Source organism: Ammospiza caudacuta, chromosome 8, assembly GCF_027887145.1.
Source record: "Ammospiza caudacuta isolate bAmmCau1 chromosome 8, bAmmCau1.pri, whole genome shotgun sequence".
NCBI lineage: Eukaryota > Metazoa > Chordata > Aves > Passeriformes > Passerellidae > Ammospiza > Ammospiza caudacuta.
Genome location: NC_080600.1, coordinates 44,122,166 through 44,139,464, shown reverse-complemented (window position 1 = coordinate 44,139,464; position 17,299 = coordinate 44,122,166). Strand labels below are relative to the sequence as shown.

The window sequence follows — 17,299 nt, the reverse complement described above, 5'->3', positions numbered from 1 at the left end:
ATAGTTGACACCTTTTGGAAGTATTAAGCTAGTTAAAAGTATTTGGGAAATCGTTGACTTTTTTCAGGCTTAAATGTTAAAAATTACTCTTTCTAAAATTCTGCTTTTATCCTGGGTATCTACATGCAAAATTTATCTTTCTTTCTGTGGTGCAGCGGTAAAGCTTTTTCAGATAGTGTTTCTGTATTTCTGACTATTACTATTACTACAGTTGGGCAGGGTACTCATTACATTTCTGTTTTACTACTCTAAACACCTTCCCAAAAGGTACTTTTTGAATTTTTGCTTTATTCAGAAAATTTTACTTATTTTTGGCCATTGTTTGTTTGTGTTGTTGGTTGGTTGGTTGGTTGGTTGGTTTGTTGTTTTGGTTCCTTCCCCCTATTTCCTGTCAGGATGTCTGTCAGCATTGTTGTCTTCTCCTTTGTGTTACCTTTCATCTTTAAGTATAAATTTGATGCTGTTGATAGATTTCTTGATGCAAGCACTGATTTCAAACTCCAGTTTTATTGACTAAATACTGAGGTGCTACAAAAGGATGGATTTGATGTGCAAGTACCTTTCTTAAGAATGTTGTGTTCCATATCTTGACTTTTAAGTCCTTTGTCTCATGCCAATAAATGTCAGGTTGTCTTTTTTTTAAGTTCCTCTAGTAAATTTTGAAATACTGAAATGGAGCTTTTGTTCCTAATCTTACTTGATATGCTGATGTTCATAGCTTCTTTTCTTCTGAAACTTTTATGAGGTAAATGGCATTTGTCAGTGTAATGATTTGAGCAACCTTTTATATCAAAACAGAAATTACTCCAAATGAGAACTCTAATATGATGATGATTATGGTTATTAAAGCTGAGCTTTGTACAAGTGATGTTGTGCTTTTAAATTTCTAAGTGTAAAACTTGTCTTTTCTTAAAAGCATGTCTTATTTTAAAACCTTTTAATATACTTTTCTAAAAGTTCTTTTATTTAGGGTTTTAGTTTTTTAGTATTAATTTTCTGATTTCATCAGTCATCTCCTTAGTTGTAATTTCTTTTTAGGGATGGTTTCTAAAAAAACCTGCTAAAATATTTATTTAGTTTTAGGAAAAAAAAGAAAAAGGCAAAGCTGATACCAAGGTGTTTTTACAGTTGATGAAAATCTAGGGTTACTTTCGAAATAATGTATTTGTCAGAGTATTTCAGCAGATTCTGGTCCATTTTTCAGAAGCAAGTCCCAGAAGCAATTTGGTGAACATACTCTTTTCAGTCCTCAAGACTCTACATTGCTGTACAGTCCATACTGTGAAAGTAGCTAAATGAATGCATCACTGAAACTTTCGATAAACCTAATGTTTGTTGTTCTTTCTGTGCTAACCTGTACCACAAGTTTTGGGCATGAATTTTTTTGTAATTGGCACATTCTGTGGAGGTTTACTAGACCCAAATTCTAGGTCAATGTTCTAGGCCTAAATTTGGCATTTTATGCCAAATAATATAAATTTGATGTAGTAATATCAGCAGTGGTCAGAAAAAGACTTCAGTGGAACTTTGTGACTAATTTTAAATTTTCATCACCTTGTGAAGCACTTTTTCTTTAAGCATTGCAGATCACTTTACTCCAAAGTCTCACTCTTCTTTGTTTCAAAGATTATGTGTCATAATAAGATTACATAACAGATTAAAATGGAAGCATTAACAGTGAATTCATCTTCCTGGTAGAAGCCCAGAAAAAAAGCAGTGGAAAGCTCGAGTAACAGCGACAGTGATTCGGGCTCCTCTTCAGACACCTCAAGTGAAGGTGTAAGTAGTAGTGACTCTGAGGACCTAGAGGAAGATGAAGACGAGGAGGAGGAAGACCAGAGTGCTGAAGAGAGTGAAGATGATGAATCTGATTCTGAAAATGAAGCACATCACAAAAGCAAGAACAAGGTATAGCACCTCACTGTCCTGTCCACAGTCTTGTTGCTAGAAGCTGTTTGTGACAAGTTGACCTGCTCATGTCTGTGAGCAAATAGTCAACAATTATTTAACTGCACATTAATAAATGCTAAGAATATCATTTTAGGTTTGCTTCAGCATTTCCTGTTTGTGGGTTTTTTTGGTTCTTTTGTGTGCTTGCATGTCTTTGTATTGCTGTTCTTTACAGGGATTTTACCGTTGGTAGACTTATTTTTGTTATGAAGTAGGCAATACAAAGAAATTAAGTACTGTGTGGAGGTAGTGAATTGAAAATATATCATTGTGGATATTGCTTTGGCAGTTACTTTTTTCCTAGTAGAATGCCTGCCTTTCCCTAGTAGTAGAACAGCAAGATTGGAATCTTTGGTATTCTATTAGGTTTACAAACACATTTAAGAACAACCATGGTTTAATACTTGTTCTCTAGTAAACATTGTTGTAACATGCTGAAAGTATCTGGGTGAAAAAACTGAAAATGAACAGTAAATATATTACTGATTTAAAAGTTACTATTCATCCTCTGCCAAGACTAGTGTAATTGTTTCAGGGAGATATGTTTAGCCTTTTTAAAAGGATCTTTAACTTATGTAATGAACACTCAAAAATAAATATTTTGCAGGTGCTAATGCATAGTGGTGTAGCAGATGCGAAAACCGATGGACAGAAGTCACAGGACAAGTCTCAAGAAAAAAGAACACACCAGCAGATACCTCTTGTGTCTGATTCCCAGACTCACTCATCATTCCAGTCCCAGCAGAAGCAGCCTCAGGTTTTGTCACAGCAGCTTCCGTTTATTTTTCAAAGCTCTCAGGCAAAGGAGGAATCTGTGAACAAACACACAAGTGTAATACAGTCTACGGGATTGGTTCCTAATGTGAAACCTTTGTCTTTGGTACATGAAGCCAAAAAGGAGACCTATTTAAAACTCATAGTTCCTTCCCCTGATCTACTCAAAGCAGGGAATAAAAATACCTCTGAAGAATCTATCACTTTGACCAGCGATGTTAGATCTAAACGGGTGAGTGAAGTTTTTGATTATTTGCAACCTGTGTCATCTACTTAAAAAGGCATAACATTGTGCCATCAAACTCTTTTAAATATAGTGTATTAAAATTATAAGTATATATATTTTCATAATCATGGGAGTTTGTGTTTTTAGAGTTGATCTGGATTTCTGAATGGTGTAAATGAACTAGATTGTGTGGGTCATGCATCTCTTAAGAACAATGTGCATCTGAAATCAGTAAGAATAAGAATAATAAGAAAACTGTAAATATCAAAATAAGTAAATTGTGTGGCCTGGATATTTTTCCTATGCTTCTATGTTCAGTGAAAATACTTATTTAATACTTCACCTATCTAGTATGTAAGCATGACTTCACTTTTTTTCAAGTTTGATAGTTTCAAGTCAAAGCAATTGAAATCACCTATTTTAACCATGATTCTAAACAAAGAAGCTGAAACCCATCAAAAAAAACCAAACATGCTCGTTGTAATGTTGAGTTTTGTTTGCTCTTTAAAGACAGGTGTTTATGCACTGATAGCTGTAGAAACTCAATATGGCCATTTCAATAGTTTTTTTAGAATCAAAGAGTGGCCTGGATTGGAAGAAACCTAAAGCTGTACCCTGTCCCACCCCTGCCATGGCAGGGACCCCTCCCACTGTCCCAGGCTGCTCCAGCCCTGTCCAGCCTGGCCTTGGGCACTGCCAGGGCCTGCCCACCCTCCCTTCAGTTTATCTTCCTTTTACTGGTCAGGACTGTACCATAAGTTTATGTCTGTCTTAACAGTTCTGTGGCTTCTAGAATTTTTAAATCCTCAGTTTATTTATTTTTTAATAGTAATTAAGGTGACTGCTGATGAATTTTCTGTTTAGTGAGATTTTAATGGGGATTCGAAGAGAATAAAAATCTGTCGTTTTACAAACATCGAGGCTCAGGATACATACAAAAATAAATATATTAAAAATACATTTACAGAGGCAACTATTATTATTATTATTATTATTATTATTATTATTATTATTATTATTATTATTATTTTCAAATTTTGTTTTAAACTAGTAGTATTCAGGAGTAGTAAACTCAATTCTGATGCACAGCTAACCCACAGACCCTCAGTGGGAACTGAAACATCCTTAATTTTTATTGCTAGACTAGAAGATAAAAACTGTTTTTCCTTTCCAATTTCTTGTTACTACATAAAATTCAAGTAAGCTTGTCACTTACCAGAAGTAGCTAATTAAATTATAATTATGATAACATACATCTTTGCTATTGAAAGAGGCTTCTGCTTTCACATTTGAGTCTTTCGCTGGTGATAAATCACACATTTAGTAGTTTGATTTCTCTAAAACTTTTACTGGAGGTATACACTTTGTGAATATGTATTTTAGAGATCTTCATAATTTCTTATTCAGTTTTAAATGTTAGTAACTAGTATGGTCTTTGACTTAATTTTTAAAAATTGTTTTTAAACTGTACCATCTTTATTCCTTTTAATTGTATTGTCTTTTGATGTGAGGGTTTTTTTTCTTTAGGAGAGTCTTTAGACTAAAGACACTGTAAGCTTTACATGCATTTCTGAGCTATTACTAAGTTTTACATTAATAATTTCAAGTGCTACTCTTTCAGTTAAACAGTTAAGATATCACAGCATTTCTGAGTAGTACCTTTTCCCTCATTCTTTTAAAGAAATTTTTTCTATACCAAGAGTCCTCTGTTGGTTTTCTAGTATTGTGGCCATTAGTGTGTTTTATTTACCTAGTGCTTTAAAGTGAACAAATTGTTAAAGATAGCTGTGTGTTCACTAATGGGATTTTTATACACTGAATTAAGTTATAAGAAGAGGTTTTCCTGTGTTGATACACAAGAGTAGTAAGTATCTTTCTAAAAATGACCTTTTTCAGAATGTTTAATACCTTTATGAAATTCTCTGTCTAGAGCATTGTAGCAGGTGAGAAAACTTCCCTCAATAATTTGAATCAACTTCATCTTGAGTTCGTCTTTCTCTACTTGATTTACAGTGAAAAAATCATGCAAGACTTGTGTAACCAGTAGTTAACTCATCTCTTCTGATGTACCTAGTATCTGCATTTGGCTTTCTAAAAATGGCTTAGCAGATGTTTAAAATGTCGTAGAACTTACCTGTCAGAATACCAAAGAAAGCCAAACAAACACTGCCACATTTTATTCCTCTATCTTCTTATTTCTTTAGGAACAATACAAGCAGACATTCCCAGCACAGCTAAAGAAACAGGAATCGTCGAAGAGCCTGAAGAAGGTTATCGCAGCTTTGTCAAGCCCCAAACCAACATCTAGTTCACCAGCTCATCAAAAACTCACATCCTTGGAAAACAACCATTCTAACCCATTCCTGACAAATGCACTTTTAGGTAATCACCAACCAAATGGAGTTATTCAGAGCGTCATCCAGGAGGCTCCTCTTGCACTCACTACGAAACCGAAACCCCAGACCAAGATCAATGAAAGTGTAGCCATTTCTAGTAGTGCCCCCTTTTCTTTGCCAATAAACTTGAGTGCATGTGGGAAAAAGCCAACTGGTAACCGTACAGCTGTTATGCCCTCTACCTCTCCTGTGTTACCTGGTTCAGGAAAGGATAAAGCAGTCAGCAATAATGCAGTAAATGCAGTAAAACCACAACACCGCCTTCATTCTGCAAAGCTGGTGGTGGAGCAGTTCAGAGGGGTAGACTCAGATGCCCCCAGCAGTAAAGACTCTGACGACTCAAATGATGATGACGACGATGATGAAGATGAAGATGAGGACGATGAAGAAGATGATTCTGATGATAGCCAATCAGGTGGTTTAACCTTTTTAATAGGAAAAGCAGAAACTTAATTTTTTTGCATTTTGAAAACATGCATTTCCCACCATATTTTAAAATAGGGGCCAGAAATACTGGGCCAGCATGGCCCCCACAGTGCCCTACGCATATTGTTGAAATTAGCACATGTCCCCATTCTCCATTGTGTCGTGTCCAAAAATCATGTTTGGGGTGTTCAGATACTTGGTCAGGTGTCCTGGGGAGGTGGCTCCTTAGTCTTTTGGAAAGGCTGTCAGAGGCATGCCTTCCACATTAGTCACCCAGCCTGCAGCTTGATGTGACAAAGTGCTCAGGAGGGGATTGACATTAAGGCTGATTGATGGTTGATGATCCTGGCAGACAGAGACCAGCTGCAAAACAGGTTTCCTAGCCAGAGAGGGACTAAACAAGGGCCTTTGTCAAGAGTGGCAAGAAAAGCATGTTTCTATGCCTCATTCAGGAGCACAGTAGTCCTTGAGCAAGTAATTGGACAGTTTTAAGGGCTGCAGACCAGGCTATGCAATTTGGACTGATAAGGCCTGTTTTAAAGAGTTGACTGTAATACAGTCACTGCTTTGTCTTTTGTGCTGATATCCCTTGTGTCCAGCCTCCACCTTCATCATTCTCTTCCCCCTCTCATCCACACACCCTCTACTAATCTTTTTATCTCAGGATTGTATCTCACCTTTAGTTCCTTACTCTCTGACACCTTTCAGCCCGTATCCAGTTCTGTTGTTTTCTTCCTCTTCATGATGGATTTAATGCCTGTGAAATGCCCTTCCTGGGGTAATGTCCAGCTGCTGCCAGTCTAACAGAAGGATTTTCTGTAGCTCATTCTGAGGCAAACAGTCTTGAGATACTGCAGCTTCTGTCACTCATCTGTTTCCATTCAGAAGAACAATGTATTATTGTGCAGAATTACTTAGTACTGTCATATTTGTAGTAACTTTAAATCTTAGGTAGTTAATTAGAAGCTCATATTTTTACTCAAGGGATGTTATTAAAAAAGCATGTATAATAAGAGAAAAGACTACACAAGTGTTAGGACTTTAACGTACTTGCTAATAGCTTCCAAGTCATAATGTGCCTTTTGCCACACTTTCTTTAAACAGAGTCTGACAGTAATTCTGAGTCAGATACAGAAGGGTCTGAGGAAGAAGATGATGAGGATGACAAAGACCAAGATGAATCGGATACTGACACTGAGGGAGAAAAGGCCCTGCTGAAACTGAATAAAACTGCATCCTCTGTGAAGAGCTCTTCCATCGGTCTTACAGCTCATTCTGCCCCACTTAATCTCCAAGTAGCCAAGACATCGAGCTCGGCGCCAGCTGCCTTGTGTCCTGAGTCCCAGCCTGCAGTGTTCCTCGGGACAGGGGCCTCCACCCTCACGCCAAGTACACACTGTGGTATCTCACTGTCTTCTCTTATCCTACTACCATGCGATAGCTAAGGTCCATGTGTTGTGAAAGTAGTTGCAAAAATAGTCCAGGTGCTGGTTTTTACCCTCAGAACAGCGATTCCCTGAACTCCAGGGAAGTGGCAGAGTCACCCTCACTTGAGGTTTTCAGATGCTGGTTGGTCAGGGTGCAAGTTAATCTTGGCAAAGCTTCCTTTCCCAAGGAAGGCTGGAGCAGGTGTCTTTTGATGTCCCTTCTGACTTTGGCTGTTGGGTGACTCTGTGATCTTTTCATGGGTGTTTGCAGCAGTCATTAAGATCTGTCAGCCAAATTGCAAGTTCTCCAGACTAGAACATTACACATAGATGAGGACATTTTAACTTGAGTAGTTATTTAGAGGAGATAGAATTAAATATCCAGATTTGATATTTATTACGTTAAAACTCTTAAGTCTTTGGAATTCTCCATTTTATTTTAAACTAGTTATTCTTCTGATTTCCGAACATTCTGGTTTATGTTCTGAATCTTCAGTTTTTGTCCCTCAACAAAATTTGTAACCATATTTTGTTAGAGCATAATTTTCTAATAAGTCTTCCAAAATTCTCATTAGAATTTATGGATTATGCACAAGGAATTTTTTTTAGAAGTTCATGGGAAGTACATTTAGCATTTGCCTGATATTATATAGTTCTTACAATCCATCATTTGGTGACAGTTTGTAAGATTTAGAAATTACTATGGCTACAGTAAAGAATGCATTTTTGAAAGTCACATTTCTTATTTGTGTGGTAACAATGAAATTAAGTCCCATATTTCCTACTTTGAATTAGAGACTTGCTGTTTATTAACATGGGTGTAAGCAGATTTTTTTAAATGGGGACATCTGTTTATGAATAGTTTTTTATATTTGGATTCAGTGGAATAGGAGCTTCACTCCATGTCATATACAAGGGCATTAGCTTTGAAGAAGTATAATGTAATCTACCTAATATTTATCCCAGAAGCAGGCTTGTTTACTGTACAGTTTATAAAAGATTTCATATGGATTAGGAGTAATCCAAATGGGTAAGTTAAAAAGATGATGTTTTTCTCAAGAATCTGTGTTGATTTGGGATGTTTTGAAAAATCTGATAGCAGATTTTACTATTTACAGGAGTAGGAGGTAGAATAAATTTTGTCCTTGCTTTATGTATAATAATACTATTACACCTAAGAATCACCTAATAAGAATCAACACAATACCACAAAAATATTTTTGTGAAACTTTTCCCTAGAGGTGGTCAGTCTCTGAAGGAGTCTTGTGGTCTCTTCTGTGTATCTGTTTTGAACTGGACTTTCTACTTCACTTATATTTGGAAAAGCAGCCTCCTTCCCCGCACTGTGACCATTCAAAATAATGCAGTAGTCATTCACGTTAGGCTAAGAGGGCGGACCTGTGTCTGAATGCTGGGATCTGAGCGCAGACGTTTCCTTGGTGCTTTTTCCAGGGCTCTCTCCGCATGCTGAGGGAGGAGCTGCTGGCTGCTCCTGGGGCAGCCGTGCTGCTCCTGCTCCCGGCCGGGCGAGGCTGAGCAGGGCCAGGCTCCGTCTGGTGCCGGCCCCCGTGCGCGGCTCTGCCAGCGAGGAGATGTGCACGTTCTTGGCGCGGGTCCACACTGCCTTCCTGAGAACTTGGTCTGTGTGCATAGTTCACGTCCTGTGGCTGGCTGAGAGCCTAAGGAAAGCCTTTCACACTAAAAAAACCCACATTTGGCAGTTGTCTCTGGGATGCTATTGATTCAGTTGCTTGACAAGCACCAAACAAAACATCTGTTTGAACTGGGGAAAGCTGAAGTAGTTCTGAAAATTTTCTGCATTTGACATTTGACTGCAGTCTATAGGCAGTGCTCTAGGAAGACTAAACCTATTAGAATATGGATCTTTAAAGTAAAGTGTGTTTTTATTTGCATCTTCTTCACTGAAAAAAAAAATTTATATTAACTTGTCTAGAAAAACAGGCGTGCAAGGAATTAAACTAACAATATTTGAGAACACTAAACAGGACAAGCTGATAGGTATGGGATAGTTAAATTTTCTATTTACAGTTTCAGAGGATGAGGTTACAGGAACTTAGAGGAAAATGTATTTCAGAAGAACACTTCCATTAGTTTTCTTGGTACTTGAGGTACATAATGGCGAGAATGGAAAACAGTTCTCTTTTGTTTTTGGGGATAGAAACATAAAAAGTACATTTTAGGAACATGTTTTCTTTTGTAAGCTCTGTTAGGTATTAATCAATGATTCTGTTTTAGGTATTTCAAAAAGACGAAGAGTAGCAGATGAACGGGAGCTGCGTGTTCCTCTTGATTATGGGTACGTTATGTATGTACCTGACTTTCCTTAGAGGGACATAATGCCTTCAAAAATCCATTGGTAAAGAGATGAGTTTAAAAAATTTTGAGGCTGAATACTAAGGAAAGGGCTTCAACAATTTAGATTTGTGACTCCCAGTGACTGTGAATCTCTTTAAAAAGTGTCAGCGTATTTCATATGTTAATTTTTGTGCATTAAATTTACTCTTTTGCAAATGATCCGTCTCTTAGCTGTTTTGCTTTGGAAATTAATCCTAATGATCTGAGCCAACATAGACTCCAAATAAATCCCTAAAGTATAGTTCTAAGCTGTTTAAAATCTGTTAATATGTAAGTCACTTGATATAAATAAATTCATATATTTAGTTAGTTTGGACAATCTACATGATAAAATTTTCTGGTTTGGTGTGTTTGATTTATGATACTCTAGTCACATTTTCCTCTTCCTTTTTTGTAGAATTCTTGAATTGACACAAATTACTTGTTTTTTAAAAAGTGTATTGTTGTATGCAACTATTTCATATTACTCTAGCTGGCAAAGAGAAACCCGAATAAGAAACTTTGGTGGTCGTCTTCAAGGAGAAGTAGCATATTTTGCACCTTGTGGAAAGAAGCTGAGACAGTATCCTGAAGTAGTAAAGGTACATTAACTTTTTAACTTCTGTGTTCTAATGTTAGTAAGCATGCTTGCAGTTAAAATATTTCTCTCCAATAGAGGTACTTATTTTCTGTGATGTGAGGTGTAATGTAACTCAGTCTGTTACTGATTTGATGTCTTATAAATGCGTATCCCTTTGAGAGAACATGCAAAACATTACAGTCACAAAGTTAGCTGTGCATCAAAGCTGGGTTGTAATTATTTACAAGCTGAAGTGGAAAAATATGTGATTTTTTCAGTATCTCAGCAGAAATGGAATAATGGATATCTCAAGGGACAATTTCAGCTTCAGTGCAAAAATAGGAGTGGGTGACTTCTATGAAGCCAGAGATGGACCGCAGGTATCCACTTTTTAAAAAGTAAAGTTTTTGATCCAAGGAGCATTAACTTAAGTTTAGGTAAAGTAATTTTTGCTACGATCTGAAGCATTACCTGTTTTTAGCTAAATATTTCTAAAAGCTGCACGTATTCTTAACAGCAGTTAGATTGACACATGGAGAGCTTGATCCTGGGCTGTGTTGAGAACCACATTTCAGTGACTTTGCCCAGAGGGTGCTTTAATGATCAGCTCTGAGCCTGGCTTGGTCTAGTTTGAAAACTCAGAGCTGCGTATTTTATCTTAGCATTCAGGTATTTCTGAATTAAGACTTTGTTTCTTCTTTTATTGTATACAGCCTTGTATCAATAGTAATTTATGTGTAGATGTTAAATCCCACTCTGTTAGTGTGTTCATAATATATGTATGTTTGTATGTGTGTGTTTATATATATGTGTAAATTACGTATTTATATACAAGTGTCTCCTGTATCAAGAATACTCTGTGCATCCTAAAGCATGACACTTTTACAGAGGGGGATGCAAAACTATACCAGTTATGCCGTGCAGTGGTATAACTGTTGAACGGTGTGTAGATAAACCATACCAGGATAAGTAAAACTAAAATTTTAAGGAAATTGTTACTGTGTTTGTGCCTGCTGTGTTACTGTATTTTGGCCATGTTGCCATTTCTTCAGCATGTGCATGAAATTTTTTTTATTTTTCTCAGTGAAGGTGTTTGCTTCTTTAAGGTATAAGTGTTCTGAACATGTTACTAGCTCTCAACGGTCTTGAGTTCAGGTTTGAGTTAAGCCTGATGTTCTTGTAATACCTTGTAGAAGTATGTAATGATAGTGTGAAATGAAATTGAATGTCTTTAATGAAAGCTTTAAAGACTGAATTAATGGTAAGGAGCTACTTCTAGGTGGGCTTCCCGGTTTACAGGCTAAAACATTCCTAAACTTACTTCATGTTTGGTCTTCAACAGTTACAAGTTCCCGTAGTTATGAACTTCGTTATGTACCTGCACGTCTTGACTGAAATCATTCATTTTACTGTGATGCACTGTAATGGCAGGGTATCTGCTCTCTTTTTGCCCTGTTCTATTTTCTTTGTCTGTTACCTGTATAACTTCATTAGTCTTGTCCCCTTCTTTAGTTATATCTGTCTTCTCCCTTTAATTGATTTGCAGTTTGCCCTGTGATTTATAAAACTTGAGAATGAAGGCAGTGTGAGGGGAAGATTTCTACAGGCAAGACTGGCAATGTGAACATTAGTTTTGCTTACATATCATCATGAGCTTTGTACTGATGTGGTTTTTGATAGGTTCCATTGAGACTTGGGTAGACAAAGGAGAAGTTTTCTTATTAGAAAAAGAGACTCTGGGCAGCTTTGTCAAATGTGCTAAGATGTGTTTACATTTTATGTGTGAATGATGAGTTACAAAACAATGGAGCTACACTCAGGCTGATAATATTGCTTAGTGAAACAGTATGTGGCACTGATACTTTATAAAAAGAGCTTGCACCCTCTTTACCAAAGTTTTTTGAATCATCCAGATTCAAAATAATATATGATAATCATATCCTCATGGATGTCTGGAGGTAATTCGAGAAGTTTTTATTTCAATTTCAATAATTTAAATAATTATTGAAATTGAATAATTATTAAATAATTTCAATTATTCTGTATAGCCTTTAGTGATTATTCTTCCCTTCCTTTGTTACACATTTCTGTCATCTTTTGGGACATGCAACATGTGCTGGGCTAATTTTCACACAGCTCTAAGATGAAACAAGATGTGAAAAAATTATCTTAAGGCTAAATCAGTATTATTAAAGATTTACCTATAGCAAGGCAAAAGTACGAGGATTTCATTCTTCTGTTAGTGCCTGTGTTTCTTTCTTGTGGTATGCAAACCACCAAATATTATGAGTTATTCAAAGCAGTGTTTGAATACTGTAAGAGAAGCATATCTGGCAGAAGTGGGCCACAAAGGAGTAGGATTAGAAGAATTATTGAAGTTTGGCAAATGTGAAAATTCAGTGACTGGACTTGGAAGCTTTAAACTGCTGTAATTTAGAAAGTTTGGTATGAATGTGATTTGGGCTGATGGAATAAACATGGGTCCTCATGAATTTAAGTAATACGTATAGGATGTTTGTCCTATTCTGAGTTCTGCAATTCAGTTTGGAAAGCAGTGTTGTTAACTTTTCCCCACAAATCTAATCTGAAATTTAAGTGGGTTTTTGCTTCTTGCAAAGTGCCTGTGTTTTTGGTCATTAGCTTGATTAAAGGGATTTGAACTTGATTCTGCTTTCATGCATAGTTGTCTGGTGTCTTTTTGGCAAATGTCCTGATGGCAGCACAGTATTGTGGTACATGGGTAGATGCTTGAAGGTGAGAAATTGAATAAAGTTATTATTTTTATTAGTTTGAACAATACACCACAACATTTCACAGTGTTATTCCCCTTTTTTCTCTTAATATTTGAGTAGCAAAGCTTCAATTTTATGGAAGCCTGTGATTCTCCTATGTTAGGGCACAACCCCTGTATTTCATCTTTGAAATGTCAAAACCCCAGAGTTTTTGTACATTTTTTAAATAGAACATTCTGACTGTACATTCTTTTAATAGAAATTATTCTGGGTTAGATTTTAAAAATTGTTTGAGCACAAAATATAGATGGTCAATCAACTCTTGCTTAACCCTTTATAGCTTTGTTCTGGACTATTTTTGTCTTGTCCTCTCATAAACTTGTGAAAAGCTGTGCATCCGCAATGGCCTTTGACAGGGCAATAAACTGTCTTCTCCCGTCCCTTGAAGCGCCTGCTCCTTTTGCTTACTGAGCCATTGCTCACTTCATTTGATGGCCTCTAGTTTCTCTTTCAGGTAGCATTAGGAAAATGTAATAACCAACATGTTGTCTGGTACTAATGATCTGGTACACCTCTTACTTTTTTGTGATGCTTATTAATTATTGTTAGTATCATTAACTGCAGAAAATACAAATACAGGGCAAAAGCAATCTCCATTGCCATTCTAAGGTACTTTTTGAACTAGGGCTGCTTCTCCTGCTCTTCTTTGATTTCTGTTTTGCCTCCCTTGGCATGTACATTTTATGAGATTAGGTTTTCTAGGTTGGAAGTTGGTGTAGCTCGTAAGTACAAGTATTAAATCTACCTCAATAAACTGAACCCGTGAGAAACTGCAATTCAAGTACTAGGCAGAGAAATAAAAGTTACACTTAAGTAGTACTCTTCAAGATAGTAAGGGAATTAACTTCTAGTCAAGTGATACAGGTGAATATTTTGGGTTAAAGTCCTTAGGGGTGATGCATGATGATGTGGTACACATTAATGATGTGGTCTTGGTTCTGAGCAGTGCATTTTCAGAACATAATTAATAACAAAGCCCTTTGGAATGTGTGCAAACCAAATGTGACTTGTACTTTGGGGATGATCTTAACTGGGAATGATTCAGACTTGAGATAAGTATCTTTACAGATACTGATAACTCCTTTGAAATCTGAATGTCTCATTAACAAACTGCCATTTCTTTTGCTGAAGTTATGCAAAACCTTTGTAATTGTGAAAAATGAGCAGAAATAATTAAAAGACAAATTAAAAGAAAAAGCAGAAATCATTTATGTTGTGGTACAGTAAATTGGATTTTAGGGTTTATGTACATATAAGTGTGAAAACTAAAGCACTCTGAATATATTTCTTCTGAACTGATAACTTAAAAAACTCATTAAATACCATCTTTTCTTCTTGCTCTGAGCAGACATTTTCAAAATTTTTTACAAACCTTGCCTTTTTAAGGCAAGTTATAAAGAAGTCCTAAAGGATGCTTAGCTTGCAGATTTTCACCGCATTTGTCAAAAGCTTGGGGAAATGGTAAAAGAGGTTAAAATTTTGAAATACTGTTGTTCAATTAAACAGACTTACCTAGACGGTACATATTTTCTGCTCAGTAGACACAATAAACTCTAGTTTTAGTGGCCAGTTAAATAAAGCTATTCCTTTGTGAGAATTAACTTGGATATTTTTATCAAGAAAGTATTTTAGAATCTGCTTTTGTGATGCCTCAAAATACTGCAGGGCATGCTTTGGTTAGAGAATATAGTTCATGTAGTTTTAGATATGTGGATGCTTAGAAGTTACTTTTCATTGATTCAAGCTGGTGCAGAAACTGTTTTGCAGCGAGTGAGGGGAGAACTCAGTTGTACTAACTAAAACTGGGTGATTAAATGCATCTGTGTTTTCTCAGCTCAGTTGCTGAGCTCTAGACACTCAAAAGCAATATTTGAAAATACATTACTGCCTTTACTTGTTATGTATGCCAGAATTTCTGTAAACACGCTCTGTTGGAAAACAGCACCTCATAGCTTGACACATTTTTTCATTCATGTTGAATAGTGGATTATATGAAAGCAGAATATTATTCATAATATTAAATGAAAGCAGAAGTTGTTAAGTTTACATAATTAGGAAAAATCTGTTTGGCCCTTTAGAAAGGGTTGAACAATTTGATTTAATGAGAAATAATTAAAAATAACACAGTAATGGCATATCTACTAGGTAAAAACTTTGCATATGCTTGAATAGTCTTCAAAATCTTTCTTAGTGGTGGAATTTACAGAAGTTCTTAGTGATAGTCTCTCAATAGATAGCTTCTGTGCATCATCAAGAATTTGTCGTGCCCAAATAATACATCACAGCACTTGCATATTTAATATCTACAACTCACCTTAGATTTCGGGTTATTTTAATCTGTGTTTGTAATTCCTCGTTGTGGAATGTGTCAATTGAAAGGGTGTGCAGTGGTGTCTCCTGAAGGAAGAGGAGGTCGTTCCCCGCATCAGAGCCATGGAGGGGCGCAGGGGGCGGCCCCCCAACGCGGACAGGCAGCACTCCAGGGAGGAGCCGCGCTCCCGGCGCCGCAAGGGCCGCCCGCCCAACGTCGGCAGCGGCGAATTTCTGGACAGCGCTGACACCAAGCTTTTGAGGAAGCTCCAAGCTCAAGGTAAGAACTGTGGTAATATTTTCACAAAGAGAGGGTGTCAGTATATAGAGAGTTAATATTTTTCCTATAGAAGAGTGATTTGTCTCACTAGGATATTAGTATACAGCATTTTATTTTAGGTATTTGTTAGGTGCTGTTATTGAAGACTTTTTGATAAACCAGTAACTGGTTTATCAGTATAGGTTTTAAAGAAGGAAGTGCATACGTAAAGACGTGTCTAAAAGCTTACTCTGTAGTTACTGCTCAGGAAGCTGACAGTGTTTTGGGGAGTTCAAGCGTGCAGGTCCTGGACCTCAGTCCTTTGAAAAGGAAGCTAAATTCATCCTCCAAAACATCTGTCCTACAGTTGGCTTCTATGAGTGTGTCCATAAACAGTTAATTCAAATTTCAGAAATGCTATCACAGGGTTGTAGAATGCTTCAGGAGGTTACTTATTAGCATAAGAATGGCTGACTTTAGGTAGACACAGGAAACAGGCATGTGGCCCAGGTGACTGTGTTCTTGCTCCATTAAGAAATTATTACATAATTACATGAGGTGACTTGTAAGGAAAACTAATTCAATGCTTTCTGAATAAAATGCTGATTTAGTAGTTTTGAAAAAAATGTTTTCTGCTTTAGAAGAAAGAGGAAAATGTTTTTAAAATAAACCAGCATAATTGGTATGATTCTGTCACTTAAATAATTTTTTCCTCTGAAACTAGTATTTGTTTTATATAGAAAGTATCCATGATCATTTGCACTGTTCACATGGTTACTGATACATGATGTGCCATTAATGGTAGTTCATAGAAAAATTTTGTAGACGCCAGTGTGTGCAAAACAAATCCTCTGTTTGCGCTGTCTTTACGGCATACAAATGTCTGGAACATGAACTGTATCTTTATTGTTGGACAGCACTGTTTTTATGGACTTAATATATTCTTTTTCTAACAGAAATAGCTAGGCAAGCAGCACAAATAAAGCTACTGAGAAAGCTTCAGAAGCAGGAACAAGCACGAGCTGCCAAAGAAGCAAAAAAACAGCAAGGTAAGTACTACTTGTGCAAGGTTGTGCATGCTAGGGGATTATTTTGAAAAGTGTTTATAAAAAATTACCTGTCTCTTGCCGTGTTCTGCTGATATTATTTGCTTTTGTTTGTTAGCTATTATGGCAGCTGAAGAAAAGCGAAAGCAAAAGGAGCAGATAAAGATAATGAAGCAACAGGTAAATTATGCAATTGCTAAATAAGTTCTTTAATGATATTTTCATTATCACTCAATAAGGTGTATTTCAGATATTTAGTAAATTACTAAGAATACTGATTGCAAAGGGTATGTTTTAAATCTAGTTTTAAAGCACACACAGTGTATTAAAATTACTGTATTAAAATTGTAAATATATTAAAATTCTGAACTTCATTAAATCCACCATTAACCTATGTCCCCAGGTGTCACATCAACACATCTTTCAAATTCCGCTAGGGACAGTGACTCCACCTCTAGCCTGTGGCAGAGCTAGACAACCCTTTCCATGAAGAAATGTTACCTAATATCCAAGTTAAACCTGCCTTTATGTGAGGCCATTTCCTCTTGTCCTGTCTCTTGTTCCAGGGAGCAGAGCCTGACCCTCACTTGGCTGCACACACCTGTCAGGGAGTTTGAGAAAGCAAGAAGGTCCCCCTGAGCCTCCTTTTTTCCAAGCTGAGCCCCTTTCCCAGCTCCCTCAGCTGTTCTTGGTGCTCCAGCCCCTTCCTCAGTTCTCTTGCCCTTCTGCTCTGGACATGCTACATCCACGTCTGTATA

The 17,299-nt window shown here is 36.7% G+C and overlaps 1 protein-coding gene across 1 annotated transcript in view; it reads left to right on the top strand.

Annotated features, from left to right (window-relative positions):
• BAZ2B (bromodomain adjacent to zinc finger domain 2B) overlaps positions 1-17,299 on the top strand; it is a 71,532-nt gene that overhangs the window by 19,238 nt on the left and 34,995 nt on the right. Inside the window, exons 5-14 of the mRNA XM_058810029.1 lie at positions 1,699-1,908; positions 2,558-2,956; positions 5,155-5,761; positions 6,877-7,173; positions 9,456-9,516; positions 10,048-10,156; positions 10,413-10,514; positions 15,306-15,516; positions 16,452-16,544; positions 16,660-16,721. Of these exons, the coding sequence (XP_058666012.1) occupies positions 1,699-1,908; positions 2,558-2,956; positions 5,155-5,761; positions 6,877-7,173; positions 9,456-9,516; positions 10,048-10,156; positions 10,413-10,514; positions 15,306-15,516; positions 16,452-16,544; positions 16,660-16,721 (2,151 nt within the window). The remainder of the gene's footprint in view (positions 1-1,698; positions 1,909-2,557; positions 2,957-5,154; positions 5,762-6,876; positions 7,174-9,455; positions 9,517-10,047; positions 10,157-10,412; positions 10,515-15,305; positions 15,517-16,451; positions 16,545-16,659; positions 16,722-17,299) is intronic.